The sequence below is a fragment of the Phalacrocorax carbo genome, chromosome 17 (genome assembly GCF_963921805.1).
Source record: "Phalacrocorax carbo chromosome 17, bPhaCar2.1, whole genome shotgun sequence".
NCBI classification, from domain to species: domain Eukaryota; kingdom Metazoa; phylum Chordata; class Aves; order Suliformes; family Phalacrocoracidae; genus Phalacrocorax; species Phalacrocorax carbo.
In genome coordinates this window covers 10,226,938-10,245,206 of record NC_087529.1, presented here as the reverse complement: position 1 = coordinate 10,245,206, position 18,269 = coordinate 10,226,938, and the positions used below count along the sequence as shown (strand labels likewise).

At 44.8% G+C, this 18,269-nt stretch overlaps 1 protein-coding gene across 1 annotated transcript in view; it reads left to right on the top strand.

The window, feature by feature from the left end:
• MYBBP1A (MYB binding protein 1a) overlaps positions 1 to 18,269 on the top strand; it is a 60,443-nt gene that overhangs the window by 22,849 nt on the left and 19,325 nt on the right. Inside the window, exon 23 of the mRNA XM_064467715.1 lies at positions 807 to 875. Coding sequence (XP_064323785.1) covers positions 807 to 875 — 69 coding nt within the window. The remainder of the gene's footprint in view (positions 1 to 806; positions 876 to 18,269) is intronic.

Here is an 18,269-nt window from a genome sequence, read left to right as displayed (position 1 = left end):
CCCAAAAAGAAGCCATTTCAGGTGTTGTGGTTGGAATAACCACCAGCATAATATGTCAGTGAACTGTACAGCAAACTGCTGACAGCTTTGTCAAACATGCTTTGTCAGGGCCAGACCTTCCAGAGCCTGATAGACATTGGGGGTATGCTAGTAAGGTATCTGCAATCCAGATGCTTTCTCATTTCATGTGTCTGGAGTCCTTATGCCCCTCAGATTGGAAATATTTTGCCTATAAACATAGGAAATGGTGGGTTAGGCCAGAAGAGAGTTTCATCGCACTTTGCTGACAAGTATCCCTTCTCTAGAAAAGCTGGTTTGATTGAGACTTGTTACTGGGGACAACTTTAAGTTAACCTGTCTCCAGGGAGGCCTTCCTCCTGACACAGTTGTTTCTGTCCCTTTAGCACGTGGGTTCAGGTCTTTCCCCAAGCTCTGACATTCTCAGCAAGTTCTCCTTTGCCTCTTGGACTCTTCCTCTGCGCAAACTGAACTGCCTATGTAAAGTATTGGGCAGAGGCAGATTTAAATCAAGAACCAGGCAGAACACAGGAGGTGAAACCTTTGCCTGATTTTTTCCGGTTTGAGTTTTGCTGCTGATTTCCTTGTGGTCAAGATTTCGCTCAGGGCTAGGGTGACCAAAGCTGTTAATTTTCAAGTAAACTGTTGCTGGTCTCTAGGCGCTTTTCTTTCTTGTGGCACTTTCCTCTCACTCAAGAAGCTGAGTAAAATATAGACTGCTTTGCCTGAAAAACAAACCTGTCTGTCAGCAAGCCACTAATAAGAGACTGGGTCTTTCTTTCTTACAGATCATGTGTAAGCCATTAGTAGATATTCTTGTCAAGTCTATCACAGCAGGAGCCAGGCAACACCAGCAGGTAAGAAGGAAAACAAAGAAACGAAGATGTATTAAATAGTCAGTCGGAGAAGTCACTTATTAAGCATCGTTTGAGCTGCTGTGAATATGTCTATCGGTGCCTTTAGGGCTGCCCAGTTTTGAGAATTGGGCTTCCTGCGGGGAGAGCTTTTGCAAATACGGCCTTGCTGCTTCAGGTATGTGACTGAAGTTGTGGAAGTAGCTTATATATTCACAGTCACAGGGTTTCTTTGGTAGCATCTCGTTTAAAAACTACCTGCAGCTTTCAGGATTGAGCCCTGATTGTTGTAGGGGTTGCCTTCAGTCACTTATTCCTTGATTACTTTCTTATTGGTAAGATGTTCCTCTGTATTAATGCAGCATGTTGTAACCCTTGCCTCCTAATGCTAACTCAAGGTTAGTCTCTTGAGTCTGTTCCATGCCTTGCCAGCTGTCCTGCATTTTCTAGGCCCTGTGCTTCTGTGTCTAGTTTAAAACCACCTGTATTATAGATCTGTTTTTTGATGGTTGATTGCATGTGCCTGACAAACACAAAATTAGTTGAGCCTTATCAATAAAACATTGCAGGGTGACTGCACAGCTCGCTGTTGCATGAGCAGGGAATGAGGCCTGTCTGGATTCTCACTGCAGCGTGCACTGCAGTGGGGGTGCTTCCACGCAGTTAATAACCAAAACCCCTTTAGGCCAGCAGCACCATCTCTCAAACTTTCCCACCCCCTAGCTGTAACACGCATCTGTCCCCTGCAGAATTTCATCCTGGATTGACCTTTCTGTTTCATAAATAGTTGTTTTATTGTTTCTGATCGTTGGAGGGAATGTGGAGGGCTAGGTGGGTGTTTGTTGTAAGGCTGCTTTACATTGTCTGTGTAAATTGCATTTCAGGCTCTTTCACCCAACAGGAATGGCTCCGATTTAAAAAACAACAACAACAAAAAAGAATTAAGCTGTTAGTAATTTCAGTGGATAGAAATAAGGATGTTATACAAATAACAAACAAATTAATTATAAGGCACATACTTGACCCTGTCCTCAAGAGACCAAGAACTGCATCCCAAGCAGACAGCTTCATTTACGTGGTATCTTTGCTTCCCCACAGGGAATAGCATTGTCCTTCTTTCAGGGCTTCCACAGTTATCTGCTCAAGCTTTGTTTCTAGAGCCTGCTTATCTGTGGGTGGGAGGAGATGCAGTGCGCTGTTTGTGGGAGACTGGATAGAGAACGTGGATATGCTACTGTTAAAGGCAACATGGAGAGTAAGCTTTGTAAAGCCTGTGGAATTCAGCGTCGCAGCTTTGTTTTTTGCATACTGCTTCCTTTTCAGGAATTCGGGCTTCGCCTCATCAAATATCTAATTTGCCAGGTTTTCAATTAATTTTTCCCACTGATTCTCAATGCAAATGTGCTTTGGTGGTGTCCTAGGGGGTAGGGTAGCGGGACAAGCTAGGTGGGTGTATGTGATGAAGTGATGTCATGGGTGACTTCTCCGGAGTCTCTGCAGCTTGTGGCAGCCCCTGGGGAGTGAGGTGGAGGGGCTCAGCTACCAGAAGGGCTGTCCTACTTTAGAGACCCAAAGACACCAAAGGTCTCCTGCTACCGTGGCTTTGGCCGGCCCTGATGGTTGAGAGGCAAGTGGGGAGAGTCTCCTATTTTCAGCCCCCAAATGTTGGCCTTTAATCATTAAACTAGCTTAGTCCCAGAGACATGAGGCTTAATTCCCCTTCTAACACTCCTGTTATTAATGCTGATCCTTCTGGCTATGCCTGCTGCTTCTGTATGAACAGCTGATCCCACTGTGATTTTGACTTCTTGGCTCTGCAGATCCCTTTGGAGAGAGTCCTCAGGGCCGTGCTGGGTAGGGAGAGCCGTGCTCTGCGTGGGAAGGTGGAGGCTCACAGCTCTGGCCAGGTGTCTTGTGTTGGCCTGGTGATGATCCCTGGGGCTCTGGCCCAGCAGGGCTGCTGGCCACTGTCGCAGCTGGCCTGGGGGAGGCCCTTCCCGACGGGGTAGGAGAAGCGGATGCACCTTCAGGTTGGGCTTTTAGGTAGTTCTGAACAAAAGGAAAAGTGTTTCATGAGGAAGATGTAAGGGCAGGGGTGTTTCTTCCTCCTCACCCTGGGTACCTGGGCGTTTGTGAGAGCGGCACGGAGGTGGGGGGGATCTGTTCCATCTCTTCTCTCAGCCAGACTGGTCCCTGAGGTTTTTTTAAGGACTTTAAGGCAAGATTTTGTGGCCACCAGCATACATGTCCAGCTCTTACTTCAGGGGTCTCTGCTCTTGCTGGGGCCTCTAGTGTAGTCAAACTTGATTGCGAAGTGATCGTGCTGGACTAGCCTGGTTGAGGTGATTTGCAGCACGTTTCCCTGTGTGATCAGTAAGCCACACAACGTACAGGGAGTCCTGGACTGGCCTGGGCTCTTGGCAAGAAACAGCAAACCGAACTGTATGTGAAATGTTGTTCCTGTGCCTTCTGTTGCAGGCTGCTGCAGGTCTGTCAGACTCAATTTCTGGGCAGGTGTGACTGAGAGAGGATCCTCTAGGAAATGCAGGAGCTGTTCTAATGCTGCTCAGCTGGCGTTGGCTTGGAGAGGAGCAGTCTGTCCTCTTCCACCCCAGCCATTTGTCCTGACCCTGGGGACCTCACTGTCTGTCTGGTGCCCGAGTGTTCATGCAGTTATGGCTCAAAACAGCCATGATGATGATTTGGCTTAAAACTTCCCCTTGCACACATACTCCCCACCCCTTTTGCTGTGTTAAAATGTGATCAATTCACTGGTCTTGTTCAGGGCACAAGGATAGTCAGTTCAGGAGTGGCTGGGTGAAAGCTGTTATCTATTTCATCAAGCATCAGTGTTTGTTTACATGAAATTATGGCTTCTGTGAAGTGAGTACAAGAATATTCGAAAGCAGAGTTTGTCTGTGTGGACTGTTTGCTGCAGCTGATGACTCGGGCAGCTGGGTCTTGCATTGCTGCAGCCTTTCTGTGCATCCTGTCTCCCTCAGTTGCTCACCTCAAACCCAGAGAACACTGAACCCTCAGCAGCAGTGTTGTGACTGTGAAGAGAGGGGTGTTTGTAGCTATCGGATGGGTGTTATATGCCTTTCTGGGAGGTGCGTTTCTTTGGCCTGTGTCATTGCTGTATAGAAGGGTCTTTTGGAGATATGCAAAGGCAGGTGGTGCAAAGCTTAGCAGAAAAAAAAGAAGCTTTAGAACAAAAAATGTAGATAGTGTGACATCAAGTCCGCTTTTTTTCTCTGACACTGTTTCTACATGCTTAAAGCACCAGTAAGGTTGTTCACCTCCATATTGAAGTAATTTATGAGATAAAATGAACAGCACTTTGGGGGGTGAGAGCTCTTAAGGCAGTTTTAAACCTGGCTCACAGTGGTTGGGTTGGTACATTTCCTAGCAGTAAGTTCAACCTGTATAACAAGTGTTAAACTGGAAAGGTGAATTTGCAATGGTCTTACTGAGAGTGAACTTGAAACTGAAGTATGTACATGTGGCCAAGTTCTGTTCCTCTAATGCTACTCCTGGAATGCGGATCCCTGCAGGAGACAGTAATACAGCAGCTTCCTTGGAAAAGGGAAGAGCTGGCGAGACTGGTGTCATTATGAGTGGGGGAACAAAGGGCAAGGGATGCATGACCAGAGAAGGGGGGTTGTCATCCCACCCTGAATTCACTTAGTACCTGTTTAAACCTATACATCAGAAAGATACAAGACACTGCCACACTGTGTGACAGTGGATCTGCAAAATCACATTGTTTCAGGGAGTTCATGCATCTGAACGGGGCTTCCCACCTCTTGTGAGACCACACTGACTGCAGGAGACTATGAATCATATTCTGCCAGTTCAAATGCACTGTGACTCTGGCAGCTGGTGCTTTGAATGCTTGGTGTTACCTGTTGGCTGGCCTATTTTTCAAACTCTGCATTTCTTGAAGAGTGGAGCTAAAGAAGAAAGACTGCTGTCCCAAAGGTACCTGTGTGCAAGTTAAAATGCTTCAGGCTTTTAAAAAAATGAACACACTAACGTTTGTACATATAGGCAGCTCTGATAGCTTTCTCTTGCCAAGGAGGTGCTTACACCTGAGTGAAGTGCAGCTAACGTTTCTAGAATCGCATACCTGCATGCATATGTATCGGCATACTTACACGTGCCCCAAGCAGCTTAGGTACACATGGCAGCTAGGAGTGTAGTCTTCAATGATAAGACTGGTATGGGAAAATGGCAGGTCATCAGAAATGGAGCTTGTGTTATACTTTTGAGTTGGCCTAGTGCTAATGAACTGTATTAAGCTTCTGGCACGGACGATCCCATTGGCAGTGCAAAGCCTTGCAATTAGCCGAGCAGAGTGTGTGTGGTGCGAACAGGTGGGGGAGGCTTGCGCGGTTTTGTTGACAAAGGATGTTGCTGTCAGTCTGATGTCTTCCACAAGCACTAAACACGTTCTCTCACATTCTGTTCAGAAAAAAATTGTGTGTGAGCTTGTCCTCGCTTCCTCCTTTCTAAATGCAATTTGATCTTACTGCTGCAATTGTTTTCTAGGAGACCCTGACCTTCAGATTACTTCCTTGTGCCCTTTTTCAGTGGGTGCAGTGTTGCTTTCTCAATATGCACAAAAGGCTTGGGTTTATTTTTTTGACTTGTGCCGATGGAGTGTAAACCTGGGATCAATATGTGTTTAAATTAATGATTATTGCATGACTCAGCTACATACCAGAACCCTCCTGAGCCTTAGGTGAGGAATGTCTTCCTGGTTTATTTTTAGCAGCATCGGTATGATGAGCATAGCTACAGTAATGTCTCGTTCTGTAACTGTGTGTGGTCTTGGGTGACCCTCTGATGCTTTGATGCCTTTACAGCCAAACCCCTCTGTGGTGCATTGTTAACTGTGGTGAGCTTCTTACTGTGGTGCCCACCATACTCACAGTTGCTGGGGCTGCCAGAGGCCTGGATGGGTCCGTGAACTAATGCTTCTACCCTAATAACTCAATTCTGTTAGTCTGAGGATCAGGTGAGGAAGGAAGATGTGTGGCTGGTTGCACTGCGGTACCCAGGCTTACTGCTGATGCAGGGTTGTGCGGGCAAGTGCATGCTCCAAGTGCCAGCTCTGAACTGGAAACAGGCTGAAGCACAGCCTCTCTGGAGCCCTGGACTGGAACAACAATGCTTTTCCCTGAGAAATCCAGCTTGTTGACCAGCGGTATTGGAACCAATTTGGAAAGGAAGACTAGTAAATGAAACATCCACTGCTACCAGGAATAAGCTGTTGTCCCCATCTTGCTTGTATTGGCAGCCACTTAGACCACTTCTAGTCTGTAACTTTTTCTTAGGGTTTAGGCAAATGATTTGATACCTGTCCCTTGTTCTTTTCCTTTGGGAAAGGCACTGGGAGTGTACATTTCAACACTGTAATGAAGAGCCTTTGCAATTATTTCTGCACTGTGATAACACATCAGTTTGGATACATCCCTGTCTTCTTGTTTACATTTAAAGCAATATTGATTGAGGATGTTGCAGTAGCTGGGAGCATAATGGTGCTGTATTTGTCCATCAAGTGAGTTTATTTTCAATGATTTGGCTAGAACTCTGCAAAGCTGATGTAAGTGCAGAGCCGTCATGAAGCTAATAAAAGTCACTTTACTTACTGTGGAGATGAGAATGGGCACCGAGACAGAGTTCAGAATGTCATCTTATGTCATATAGATTCATTAATTTTCGAAATGTGTTTTTATAAAGCAGTCTGTGACAAGGAACCCTTTAAGATCTATCTAATAGGGAGTGTATTTTAGGTAAGTTGCTAATTAATCTTGGTGCTTTGGCAGTCTCCCCAAAGGGATCAAACATATATAGACATAATTTTACAAAACTGAAGCAATTCTGTGCCAGAGCTACCATCACCAAAAGAGTAAAATATGATCCCAAAGTCCTGCCAAAGAGGTCTTGGCTGGCTGACAGTTATCCTTCTGAAGGGTTTATGTTCTATGTAAATATCTAAGTTAAAAAGTAATTAAACTTTAATACAGCAAGCACAGTAAAAGCACTGCAAAGCATCAGAAGCCAGCACCCCTCTGTGTGTATATGTGGGAATATTCCTTTTCGTGCTGTGATGGATGAATGGATCACTACATGAATGCACCCGTGCCTTGCCTGCATTCTTGTAGAGAGGTTCCAGCAGGTGGTATAGCAAGGACTTGTTATGGAATATTTTGCATAAGCTGTTACTGATAATGAAGCAAAATAAACCTCCCCAGACAAGTACCAGCACCAGTTCAGCTCTACCTATTCTGTATCAGAAATGAAAACTGGGCTGCTGGTTCCAGCTAAGCAATAGGCCATGACTGAAAGGTACCATTCCTTCAAAGCGCTCTCCATCCCCTCGGCAGAGGTGGGACTCGGTGCGCCTGCGTCCTCCGTAGGGGTGTCACTGGGGGAAGGCTCATCCCAGGGTCTGGCTGAGGTGCGCAGACCTCCAGGGGGTGTTACCCACAGGCGGTGGTACCTTCTTGTGCAACACAGCGTCACAGCGGCCGTTGCCTGCAGACTTCTTTTTTGTCTCCCTCTGTTCAGCGTGCACCTTCTCTTCAATGAAGAGAAATCATTTGCAGCTGGAAGATGTATGTCACACTGACATGCTTTGGCTCCAGTCAGTGTCCTGTTCCTGTTTTTGTTTTGTGTAAGGTGATGGTCAAGGAGACCCTGTGTTTTGCAAGGTAAAGCTGAACTATGGGTGGGCTCTTGCACATTTTTGAGCTATCTGATCATAAGCCAGCAAAGCCCTGTGACATGTACTAGCTCTAGGTATGTAAATTGTCCCTCTGAAGTTGAAGGGGGAACAGCTGAATGCTTAAGTGCTTTGCTGGGTCAGGGCCAGTGCGCTCAACATTTTTGTGTAGAGATTTTTAATTCCTAGACCTTTAGGGTGGTTGCGGATGTGGATTATTGCATCCCATCCTTTCATTTTTTGAGAACGTCTCTTGCAATGGGAGAGCTCAAGGAAACTGTCTTCCCTGGGGGAGTTGGAGGATGTTGACAGCATCTATAAATAGGCTCTGATGTCCTTTGGAAAGGTAGCGCGCTCTGTTTTATAAGCCATGTTTCTCTCTCCTTTTCTTCTCACTTGTGTGAGGTGGTTGAAAATTTTAAAAGATCTGTTTACATTTTTCAGATGCTCCTGCCTGCATTTAAGCCGAGTGCTTGAAATCCCGTGGCACGAGTTTTTACTTGTATTTGCATTGAGAACGTTGTGTGCTCGTGGTGTATTTCAGTTGAACAAGGGAACCCTGTCACCGAGTCTGCAGGGTCCCTTTGGAACATCGTGCATGTCGTTAGCTGTTTACATTGCTTTCTTTTTTCTGTCATATCGGTGGTTTTTGGTTGTATTTCTTGGCGCCTTTTAATGGCCCCTGTTTCTTTTGCAAAAAGTGTCTAGCGGCTAGATGCCTGCCTTGCCCACCTACAAATCTGTAACGATACCAGGCATTACCTGACTGGCACAGAGAAACTGCCCTGTTAGCAGTCCCAGCCTTCATATGCCACTATGCAGTGCAGCACAAACAGAACGTGAGAAAGCCCCTCCTTGCCTCTTTATTCTTATTCTGGAGGTACAGACTGTGTTTATTCTGCTCACTACTGTTCATCCGATGATGTTGTTGATCATCCAGCAAATCCTCAGTAATGGAGGAACATTCTAGTCTGTTGCTGGGAAGAAATAAGAAAATTAAAAGGTCACATACGCTTTAGTTGTTACTGCAGACACTGCTGCTGGCAGGAGCTATCCAAGGATGGGATGATCAGTAGCGTTAATGGCCCTGCAGATTGGATGGACTTGCTGAGTTAGATATATACCATATTGCAGTGATTTTCCAAGACTAATTTCCTACCCTACTAAATTAAACTTGCCATTTGACATTTGGGGAGTTGATAGTTTTCAAAAAGAGAGTGAACCACCCAAGTGTGTTTTGCTCAGCCTGACAAACATAGCCCCTTCGACAATTTGATGAGTAGATATTTGGGTAGAGCAAATGGGAAAAATTTGCTTGGAGGCGAGGTCATTGCCATGTATTTAATAACAGCATAACAAAAACAGGAGGGGAAGAAGCGTCTGTGTTTGTGATGAAATGGGTGACTATCTCAGTCATATGGGCTCGAGTTATATTTGTGCTATAAAATATAAAAACATCAAGATGGAATCCTGTTTCGTTGAAGCTCTGGGTAATGAGTTTGGTTGTGTTTACAGCGGGCTATTGGATCTTGGTTTGGAAATACTAGCGAGTGTGTCGGAAAGGTGTTTTGTTGGCAGGTGAAGAAAGATTAGGGCTTCTCTAACATAAAATGAAATGCCAACCTGGGCTGTATTCACTGACAAGGATGTTCTTAAGAGTTCGTGTAGAAAGGGGTAGGTCCCTTTTTGTTGTCGTTTGGGGATGGGGGAAAAAAGGACTTTGGCTGCTTCTGTTTCTGCTTTCCCTTGGCATGTATTAAAATGCCACTCTGCAAAAGTTAAAGCTCAAGAAAAGAGTTGGGATTTCTCAGCAACCTCCTAGAACAGGGTCTCAAGACACGTCCCTCTCCCCGAGGGCAGTGTGCAGTCTGTCACCTCCCGGTGCTTCTCTCAGTGGATTCTGCAAAACGAAAAGATCTGCTGGCAAGTGTCCGAATCGATGAACCTACAAAGTTCAACCCAGTACAATTGCCAACTTCTTCTTTTTCTGCTTAGCGATGCTGTTTATTTCAGTGTTCCAAGCTAACAGTTTTACTGACGTGCGAGTACTTTATTTTTTGTTTTTTTCTACTGCTTGAAAGCTAAACTTCAATAGTTGACGTTTGAGTGAATTGGAATTCTAATTTCTCATTATCTGCTGATAAACGTTCTCAAAAGATGAAAACATTTGTCCTTGCAACTTCAAGACTGGTCTAGTGAATCAGGGACAGTAGCTAAAAGGCTCACAGCGCCTACACAACGTGGGGGTTTTTTTGAATGCGTGCTGCTCTTAAATCTTCTAAATTATTAAATTTGACTTTAGCAAAGTCTCTTTAAATAGGCTGCGTTATGTAGTAGCTGCCTTCTGAACAGCCTAAGGAAAATCCTATTGCATGTCTCTCCTGAATTGAGGAAAATTGGCTTTGTTGTGCAGAGGAGGTATCTGGCTTCGAAAGTGTCGGGAGGAGCAGCCAGGAGAGGGAACTGGAAGGGGTGGGTTTGGTTTTGGTTTTACCAATGTGTTCGAGTACCTTGAGGTGTCAGTGGAGCTTCTTGATGTTTGAATAATACAGTGTGTATGTGTGTAAAATAAAAATTTAAAGCTTTGGGGATAGGTTGGTTTGGGTTTTTTTCTCTTTGGTTTTTGGTTTGTTTTTTGTTTTTTTTTTTGTTTGGGGGTTTTTTGTGTTTGGTTTTTTTTTTTCCCTCAAGAGGAAAGCCAGGGTCGAGAGAAAGGATAGTGTCACAGATGATTTCGCAAGAGGTTTCTTGATGTTTGGTAACGTTTCTTTGAGCCTCAGCTACTGGGACGTTCTGTGAGAATCTTCGCTCTTATTTCTTAACAAAAGGGCATTTCTTGCTCTGGTGTTTAGAGTGAGGAAGTTGTAAAAGAAAACAGAAGTACTCCAAAATAAACAGTGCCATAATAAGAAACTTAATTTTCTGAGATTTTTATTTTTTTAATGTGACCTTGTTCTTAACTTGCTGTTCTTTTCTCCGCTGGTCTCAGTATGCCCTATGGTACCAATATTCCCCACCAATGTTTCAGTCCTGTAAGTGGGCATTACGGAAAGAGCAGAAAACATCAGCACTCATGGCCGCTGATCTGTTCTGCTACCGATTTATCTTGTGTTCTCATGGTTCACCTAATTGTGGCATCTTTTTATTCTTCAAGAATTTAGGATAATAAGGTATTGACTTTTATTTTTTTGAGGGAAACATTAAGACTGATTGGCCTTTCTGATATGGTAAGTGGTTACCCTTGGGAGAAATGAATCTCCGTGTTCACCAGTGCAGCAGACCAATATATAGATTGTTCTGTATGAATTGCTGTGTCCTGAGGGTCTGCCTGTTGGCCTCTGGTGAAAGAAGAGCACAAAGTGAATAAGGTCTTCTCTGAATGGTCACTAGGTGTATCCTTGTTGTATGCAAATGAAATATTCAAAGCTAGTACCTAATACCATCAGCCAGGCCTGGCCCAGGAGTCCAGTATGTTATTTTATATATTGATTGTTTTGACTGCCCAAATGTTCTGCAGACCCTTCATCTCAGGCAGAAAGCCTGCCAGTGAAGCCCAGTATTTAATGTGCAGATATCCTCTGAAAAATTGAGGTGTCAAATCTCCTCCCTGTGTGTATTGGCTCATATCTACTGCCTTTAAAATCTAGCAACATCTTATTTCAGTCACTAGTTCTTGTTAGATTGTGGTGACCGTAGGAGGGAGCCTTGATTTGTCATTATTATTATTAATTTTTTTCTCCTCCTCATTTCCCAGCTGCCAACAGAACAGGGCTGAAGGAAGCAGCTGTAGGTGTACCCACTTGTATTGGGCACGAATGTCCTGCTGCAGCGAGCAGGCTCTCACAAATGGGCTCCTCTGGTTAGGCAAGGGCAAGATGAGGCTGCTGCTGTGACAAGAACATCCTCCAGCACACTGTTTGTAGAGGAACCAGGCATGGAGCAAATCCACTCCTCAGTAGCAGTGGAGAGACCATGATTTGCAGAGTCCCTGATTAAACAAATTAAGTAATGATGTTTTAAGGCATGAAGAAACCTGCACGGAAGTGAGGACTGTATATATGCCCTGGTCTGCAGGCAGGCTGCTCCGGTGTCTTGACTGCTAGTGCTCGGTTTTCTGCTGGCTCAGGTATATTTAAAAAAACACACTGGTGTGACTTTGCCAGGGAAGGCAATGACTATTTTTACCTGTAGAGCTAATGCTGACGTAACTAGTGTAGGTGCAGCTGCACTATATAAAGGTGATTCTGTGGGGTGTAGCTCATTCCACATTTTCAGCCAGATTGAGCGGTGGTGGTTTAAGTGCTTGTGTCTTGCAATAGCTGTTGTCATGTTGTGGAGGAGGAGATGTGCCAGCATGGCTAATGTGATAAAACTTTCTGTAGTGTAGACAAGTACTGAGTAGCAGGCGAATGAAGTTAACAGCCCATCTGATCGATGCAACAGCTGCTGTTCAGAGCCTTGGGAATAGTAGAATTGTATAGATTTCTTAACTTCTCATTGCTCCTTCTTAAAGCAGGACATCTGAGCCATGGGAGAAGAGGTTTATGAAGGATAATAAAAATAAAGAGGAGAGGGAAGTCAGCAGGAAGGGTAGAAAGATGGAGATATCTCCGCAGTCAGTTTTGTCTCAATTGCTATCTTCCAGGGAGCTTTGTTCTTTTTCAGTAAGCAAGGCAGTAAAACCTCAAACACAAAAGCAGAGCTTCCAAAGTGGGGACCAAGATGTGAGTGTAGCACCATGTCCTGTGCAAGTTTTCCCCTATTTGCTGGCACTGTAGCAAGAAATTTCCACCATCCCTGAGTCACTGGTGCTGAGCCCCTCTCATGCAGGTGAGACCCAGTTCGCCTGCTACTGAGGGATGTAGCACTCTGCCTAGCAGGTGATGAGCAGGTGATTGCTTTTCCATTTTTTCCATCCCTGAGATAGTGACTGGGAAGTTGGCCGGCGCTCAGAATTACTGGGTTCATATGTTCCAGCAGCTTAAGGGGACACACAAACCCTTTGTCTGCAAACTCTTGTTTAGAAACTAACTAGAGCGAGGGATGTTGGCTGTTTCAGAGGTTTAGAAATAAAAGTTAACATTAAAAAAAACCCACAGACCCAACAGAGTTTACTGATAATTTTTTGCATTCCAGAAGGACTAAACAGATCATCTACATGATGATGATCAAATGAGTGAAATGTGTCTCGTGTGACAATTATTTTCAATGTGCTACTATGCAAGCTGTCGTGAGTTGTTTAAGGGCTCCTGGATGGAAAGTATCCTGCTGTACCTGTGAAATCTGCTTTTTTACTAGGAAGGAGGAACGGGTACGATCTACTTTGCGTGAAACTGGGTTGCAGTGCAGGTTGGCTTATTCTGAAATGCTGAAAATTGCAAGAGCTTGATGACCTAGGATGTTTGGTGGGAGTACACTGAGTAAAATTGCCTTTCTCGTCCAAGGTTGTAAAAAGTGATTTAGGTGTCACTTGAATGCTTTACATGTTGTAATTAACTAGCCTTGCAAAATTTTTCAAATCCATTTGTCCCAGGAATTTAATTTAAGCTCTAAAATATCTTTTGTTTTGATCACTTTTTGGCAAGGAGAATTTTGTTCCTGGGCTCATAAATCTCCTATTTGGTGTTTTTTTGGCAAGGCCAGACTGAGGGAGGGCTGGGAGGAAACTGCCTCCTGGCCCAGAGCTTGGCGAGCAGGCACAGGGAAGGTGTGGGAGCAGGGGGTAGTGGTTGGTGGGTGGAGGTTTCTGGTCAGTGTTCCTGCATTGCTGAGCCTTGTCTGTTCCTGGAGGCAGGAGGGCAAGTTTGCAGACTTGGAAACTGGCATCTGGTAGGACAACTTCTGCGTTGGCCGAATCGGATCCTGCTCACGTTCTGCCGCCCTCAGACAGTAATATTGGACCTTGTCAAGGCTGGCTGAGGGAAAGTCTTTAAAGAGCCGATTGATTAGTCTGAAGACACTGGATTGTAGCAGGAAGTATTGAATTTGGCTCCCGAGCCAGATGATCAGGCAGAAGAGATTTTCATGGTCTTCCTAGGCCAGCATGAGCACTCCCTGACTCTGCTTGCACCAGGAATCTGTGTAGTGATGGATAACGCAGCTTTCCTGCTGAGAGCCGGCCGCGCAGCCGAGGCACCGCACTGTGTCGGTGCCGTCACGCAGGCCTGTTTTGCCCGCGTCCCCCTGCGCAACAGGCCCCGCAGACAGGAGCTCCGTGCAGGAGGCTTTCCCGTACGGGCTGCTGCAGCGCGGCGTACAGCAGGGCTTGAGGCTCCGCTTGAGCCTGGCAGTGCCCCGGAGCCAGGCGCAACAGAGGAGGCAGCCAGGAAGAGGGTGCGGGAAAAGCACTCCCTGGGTCCCTTAATCAGAGCGGACAACAGGGTAAATTTGGGGTAAAAGTAGGTGTCTCATTTATGAAGCTGCCTTGGAGCATCAGCAGCACATTTTTAAACCTAGAAATAGTTATGGAGATGCTCAGGTGTCCGGGCACGGGCAGCGCTGCATATCCAAGCAGCCATGTAGTCTCAGCAGTCCCACTTATCCCAGAAGGCGCCAGCACTTGCCACTCTGAAGCCTTTAGATAGAGGCTAAATGAGAATCTAGGCTTCGCTGCTTGTGTGCGCCTTGTTCCAGCAGTGCTGAGGAGGTTAAAAATTAATTTTTGTTCTCAAAAGTAGCTTGTGGGTTTTTCTTTTTAAGCCACAGCCAGGGCTTTGCCTTATCCTCCCTTCCCCTTGAATTTGAAACACATATAGAATGTGTGCATGTGCGTCGTGTGTGAAAGACCGCAGTTGCAGCTTGTGGATTGAGGAAAATTGATTTGGCAAGTGTTTCTTAATCACCTCTGGTTTTCACTTTTTACCTCTAAAGCCTTCAAATAAGTTTTGTATGTTTTAAGTAAATAATGGGCATTTGATGCTTGTTCGGTGAGGAAACTTGTTAAGGATCTTGAAGGATAATTTTTTGTTTGTTCTTAACTTAGGAAGGAGTCCTTTTTTCCCCTCTTCGCGCATCCCCCAGAGAATTTGCAGCTCAGCTCGGTCCTGTTAAGGTCAACAGGCTGTGTGAAACTGCAGACTTTTAAGTTAGTCACAAGTTTAAGTTCTCTGTTAAGTATTGTCATGTCAGTTCCTAGCCAAGAAGCCTGTCTTGCCCAGCGTTTTGTAATTCTGATTATCATGTGTCAAGGAATGGCCACATTGAACGGCCATTGCTTCTGTACTACCCGCTGTGAATTCGCTGTACAGGAACAGGGAGCACCATTGTTGTGGGCCTTGTTCTTCTTTCCCTGTTGTAATTTGCTCTTTTAAATAAGCTTCTAGGCTGTCCTAGCCTAACAAACTTCTAGTTTATAAGCTCAGAAATGCTCAAATTGCACGAAATAAATGTGGTAGAGAAATGAAAAGCAAGCCTTGAAACCTAACTGTTCTGTGGAGCCTTCCTTTCCATCCCACAGCCAGTGTAAATGTAAAAATAGAGTAGTTAAGCTGTGGGAGAAGAAATGGGGATGGATCAGCACTTGCTTCATGGCTTTGCATGCTGTTTGTTTTCTTTTTACAAAAGCTTTGACAGTAATTGGAAGAGACTTTTGCTGTGGTTGCTCTAGATATCCTGCCCTGTAGTAATAAGTGACAGGTTATTCTCCTATACCAAGAGTCCTGGTAGCTGGAGCTTGCTGTGGCTTTGGCTTTTGCGGGTGGGTTATTTGTTTTGGTTTTTTGGGGTTTTTTTGGTTTGTTTTAAACATGTAACAAATTGCAGATAGCCGAGGAATTTATTTTGTAGTTTGACTATTAAAATTAAAAGAAAGCTTATTTAGAATTTCCCATATTCTTGGCATGTGTTCTTTTACCCCAGCTTTCTGGTAGCATTTGTCACGAATGCAGCGTGTGATTCATGTGATTGCAGTCTCAAAGGGCTTGGTAGGTGAAAATTTCTGGAAGTGCAATTATTTTTTCCATATCCCTATGGCTGTAGAATAGTCTTAATGCTGAGGATTACATACTGCTGTTTTATAACGTGTGCTGGCACTGAATCAGATGTGGTGGCAGGTCAGGTTATGCTGTAGCATCGCTGCTGTAGCGTGTATGCCAGAAGGGAGGCTTCAGTGCTCTGAAATACCAGTAGCCTGTGTGGTGTGATACCACCTGTATATTTTTTGTCTCCTGGGCTTCCAAGAGCAGTGAAATGATGATAGCACTAATGCTCCTGACGCTTCTTCAGTTCTAAAAATCTATTCAAGTTGCACAAACTTGTAATTTTCCAGGTAACGTTTTCTTTTTATGCGTATATTATATATACATAAAGGCAATAAGAAGCTCTTGCCACGCTGGTGACATGCTTCATGTTGATAAAACCATGCCCACAATGCAAAAATGATAGTCATAAGGTGGGGGAAATCCATCTTGATGTTTTTGATAAGCATTTAAACTCCCCACTGCTCCTGTTAAAATGTGCACGGAGGTCTGATGTAGCTCAGATTCTGTCCTGGGTGAGACCTAATGAGACGTTTCTGTCCTGCCATGTGCTTCAGGCAAGACAGTTAAAATTACCGCTTCTCTCCTGTAAGCTGGAAGTGCCGTAAGGGAATTTGGAAGGGTTAATCAGCTGTAACCTGCAAGCTGCTTTGAGATCATCCGACAAAATGGCATTGTGAAAACTCAGGCTCGGTGTTTGGCGTGTTGCAGTGTGGGCACATCTCCGGTTTCGTGCTCCTCCGATGGTGGCAGAGGGTGACTGCTGATTTCAGTGCCTTTTCTCATGGGAGCGTGTCTGTGTGGTATCTTTTCTCGCTTGCAAAGCCACCTCCAGCCAGCCTCCTGAAACGCTTGGGACTGAGAAAAGAATTGCTTTTCGCATCAGAAATAAGTGTCTTCTTATTAACAGTGTGCCTTTCTTTGAAAAACAGCCCTGAATTTAGACCGTGCCTTCACCTCTTCCAAATTGCAAACAAAATCTGTACATCACCGCAAAGGCTTGTTTATTTTCTCTTTCACAACCGCAGTGACTGAAAGACATCTTGATCTATTCCCCTCCATCCAGCTCAGCTGGAGGGTGAGCCACCTGGATGGTGACCAGGGAGAGCTGCTGTTCTGACCTACGCAGCTACTCTGCCTGCGCTGGATAAGAAAGCCTGTGCTTTCAATAAGAAACAGTGGCTGAATTGGTAGGGGTTAATCTGTTGCTTGCCATTTTAAATAGTCAGCCTGCATGTCTTGTCCTTTACTGTGCAGGGTAAAGGCAGGTTGGACAACCCAGCAACCCCACCGGCTTGCACTCCTTTTTAGCATCTAAATAAGGTAGGTGAGCACATCTGGGAATTACCAGCACATCTCGGTTACCGCAGTGAGCACGTTTACCATTTCAGAAAGAAATCTTAACCGTTTATACTGAACGGCATTTGTGTAAGCATTGTAGATAAGAGAGAAATAAACAAAGCTGGCAGAAAATCAGAGGGTCAGCACTGCAGTTAGTTATTGTTTGTTTTCTTCTCCCACATGGACTGACAATGAGGGTTCTGCCTCATTTAGTCATATCGTTGATAGACATATGTGGGAGTGTATGTATGTATTACCCTTGCTTGAATAGACGTCACTTTTATTTGTTTTTGTACTATTTTATGGTCTTTCTTCTTAAAAACTGACATTAAGGAGAAAATGTTTTGATTAGGCAACTGGATGGCTCCTAGAGCAGAGGATGGGCTGCGACATTCTCCTCTGCCCTTAATGAAAAGCTCTAATGTGGCCGTCAACTGCTTGTAACTATTGTCACACATGCTCATTTTAGAGATTGTGCATATAGGGGGACGACAGCTTTGTCTTCTGAACTGGACTGGAGTTTGGTAGCTGGGGCTCTTGGGTATTCTGCTATTTTTGTCCATTTGTGAAGTGTTGATAATACTTGGCGCTCTCATAGTGCTGTGAGCAGCACAGCAGGCTTGATTTGGCACTGAGAAAATGCAGAGAATCCTCTATGATATTCTGGGGAATAGTATTCTTCTGGCAGCCTCCAAAATTGCCAAATGCTTATAAGACGTCAAAAAAAATCAGTGATGCTGGGAGAGGGCAGGAGGGACAGGGACAGAACTGGGTAGTTGTTGAGCTCCAGGTCTGTGCTGAATTTTGTGGGAGTACTTTCCAGACGTTTAATTGTGTGATGATAAAATGTGCAGCTATATAAAAGACATGCTGCGAAGATATTAAGGGTAAATGATGGACTGTGAGGAATTATGGGGGTTGATAGTGTTCTGATGCAAAAGATTTGAACTAGCTGGGGTGGCTTGGCTCCTCCTAACGCGTTCTGCGCGTGGCCTTGCGCTTCAAAAGTCCTGCTGAGGGGGTGGGAGTTGGTTGCGTAAGGTCGGCGCCTCCTCTAGTGAACAGATCCCAACTGCTTCTGGGGAAGCTGTAAGAAAGTGGACAGGAATCAGATATGTGATTGGGAAAGTTTCTTTTTACTACTGTTTCTTTTTTCTACTGCTCAACAAGGAGAGAGCTTGTGTCTTCAAGCACAAGCTTGTAAAATGCTGCTTTTTAAAAAAATATGTGTGGATGAAAACGTTGCAGGCTTACGTTCATGTAATTTTCTTGCACACATGTATTTTCTTGCATGCACGTGCACACACACTAGAACCTTTTTCACAGAACAGAAAATAGGTAGATTTTGTG